Source organism: Diaphorina citri, unplaced genomic scaffold (assembly GCF_000475195.1).
Source record: "Diaphorina citri unplaced genomic scaffold, Diaci psyllid genome assembly version 1.1 scaffold539, whole genome shotgun sequence".
Lineage (NCBI taxonomy): Eukaryota > Metazoa > Arthropoda > Insecta > Hemiptera > Psyllidae > Diaphorina > Diaphorina citri.
The window spans coordinates 175,757-178,187 of record NW_007377973.1 but is presented as its reverse complement, the minus strand read 5'-3'; the positions used below and the strand labels follow the sequence as shown (position 1 = coordinate 178,187).

General features: G+C 37.3%; 1 protein-coding gene across 1 annotated transcript; it reads left to right on the top strand.

Moving 5' to 3' along the window:
• The first annotated feature begins 431 nt into the window (after positions 1–431).
• On the top strand, positions 432–1,424 carry LOC103509879 (putative uncharacterized protein DDB_G0271606). The gene is made up of 3 exons (XM_008474511.3): positions 432–446; positions 714–846; positions 1,160–1,424. Exons 1-3 carry the CDS (start codon positions 432–434, stop codon positions 1,393–1,395), a joined length of 384 nt encoding a protein of 127 aa, XP_008472733.1. The 3' UTR covers positions 1,396–1,424.
• The last annotated feature ends 1,007 nt before the right edge of the window (positions 1,425–2,431 follow it).

The window sequence follows — 2,431 nt, the reverse complement described above, 5'->3', positions numbered from 1 at the left end:
CAGTACTGAAAATGAAGTGAATTGGAAAGTAATAAAACCACAAGATTTTGAAAGTAAAAATAGCATGATTTGATATATCAGATATCACACACGTACCTACCTTTGAAAAATATGTAGGATTCGCGGATTTCGCGAACACCGCGTAATCGCAAACAGCGAAATATTCAATATTGGACCAAATTAAAATAATAATGAAAACATAAGATTTGAGAGCAAAAACACTCTGATTTGATAGGACTGATTTGACTTTTGAGGTCCTATACATTTTTGTGGTTCAAACTATAAGGAATTTCTATATTTCCTATGAAATCGGGGGAATTTTAGTAGGTCGGTACGAGTATACATTTTTGTGGTTCAAAGTATGAAGAATTTAAGAGCAACCAGTCGGTGAGTTGTGAAAGGTTACCTAGTTGCGGACCGTACGTTATGCGATGGTTGGGGAATTGGTGAGTTGTGAAAGGTTACCTAGTTACGGACAGTACGTATTTAGGTAATCGCCTTATTTGTAATTCGTTCCCTTCTTTGTAAACACATCGGCTTGTGTCCCTGTTTTTCAACAGTTTTTGGGTTGCTATAAGTATTTTCCCCCAACATAAGTTCAGTATTGTACTCTCTCTCATAATACCTAATAGCTCTGGGGAAAACCCTCTATCAACTAGATTACTAGACTATCCTATTAGTGGATATCTGACTCCCCCCCCCCTTTCCAACAGAATCAGCCCCCCTCTTCCTCCTCATCTGATAATAATGCAGCAGCTCAGGCCGTGAACAATGCAATCAGCAATATGCAACAACTGCTAGCTCAACAACAACATATGAGTAAACTAGAACTACAACTCAGCCAAGGTATGTGATACAACTGTGCTAAGATAATTGATTAAGCGTACAACCATAGATTTTGACGGACTTAATACCCTTAGTAGTTATATTATACAGTATTGTTAACCCCCTGATATCTTTTGAACGGATAGAAATATTTGAATTTTCTAAAGATGGTTCTATTTACTTTTGGGCTCGTCCATCCCTTCAAAAGTTATGAGGGAGTTGCCACCATACTGTATACAAGGGTTTTTACTCTTTACAGATTGAATTTCGCCTAGAAGGATTTGGAATACCAATGTTACCTGGAGTCTACAATGTGTGTTTATTATTATTTTAGGAATGCAATCTTCTAGTGGCATGAGCAAGTTAGAACAGCAATTAACTCAGCAGCAACATGAGAGGTTGGAACAGCAGCAGAGACTAGAAGACCATTTGTCCGGAACTTGTTCATCTCAACAGCAACAACAGCAGAATAGTAATGCCAGCACAGGAGCGTTGCAATTGTCAGACGAAGACTTTCATGAACATCTCAGTGGCCAAGAGATAGCAAATTCTGCACAAGAAATATCCTGACAAGCAAGATAAAAAAACAAGACTGACTCTAAATGTACTTAACCTTGGCTTCATAACAACCAGAGCTTTTTAATTATAATATTAAATTGTAGCTACACACATAGTCGACCTACCAGTTCCCCATTAAGATTTTTAAGATGGTTCCTCTGAGGCCGACCCTTGCTCCACCCGAATTTTGAATTGTGGAGACTACTTACTACAAACATTGAGGAAAAATTTAATTTAATTTTCTCAGTAATTGAATTTTTATTTCTAGGAAACACACGCGAAGTCACATATCCAAACGACTACGTGAAGAAATGCAACAACAACAAGTAGCCAACAAGATAGCTGTATCAGGTGGTGCAGTACAATCCATGCTTGATACGAATGCTATGGGAATGGGAGGAACTCAGGTATGAAACTTGTTACATTATAACAAGACAGCTGTATCAGGTGGTGCAGTACAATCCATACTTGATACGAATGTTTCTCTCTCCTCGAGCTTTTCAAGCTGAATCTTCAGGCTCACTATTTGTCAAGGATCTAGGTTTTCCTTGTCCTTGGGATCTTAATTTGAAATCATGAAAGTGGCCTATTTAAAGAACCCGTATTTTTACTTAATTTTCGAAATGTACGTTCAAATTGCATTCAGTATCTTGCCATTTTTGGTATGTGGTAGGTTAGTACGGAAGGTAAGAGATTTTTCACTTTGTAACATTTAAAATTAAATGATAATAATTATTAAAAATAATTATTCAGACAAGAATCTTCACAAATTAAAATAAAAATTAAAAAGACAATTGAGATTCAATAAGACATTCAACGAAGAAAGTTTGGTGAGCTTTCGGGAATTCAGACCAAAAAGACGCGAGAGAGGTGTTTACTCTACGAGCGTTGGAGTTGATGTGAAGATTGTGAAGTGACTTCAACTCCAGCGCTCGTAGAGCAAACACCTCTCTCGCGTCTTTTTGGTCTGATGATGGGAATCTGAGTATTTCCGAAAGCTCACCAAACTTTCTTCGTTGAATGTCTTATTGAATCTCTATTGTCTTTT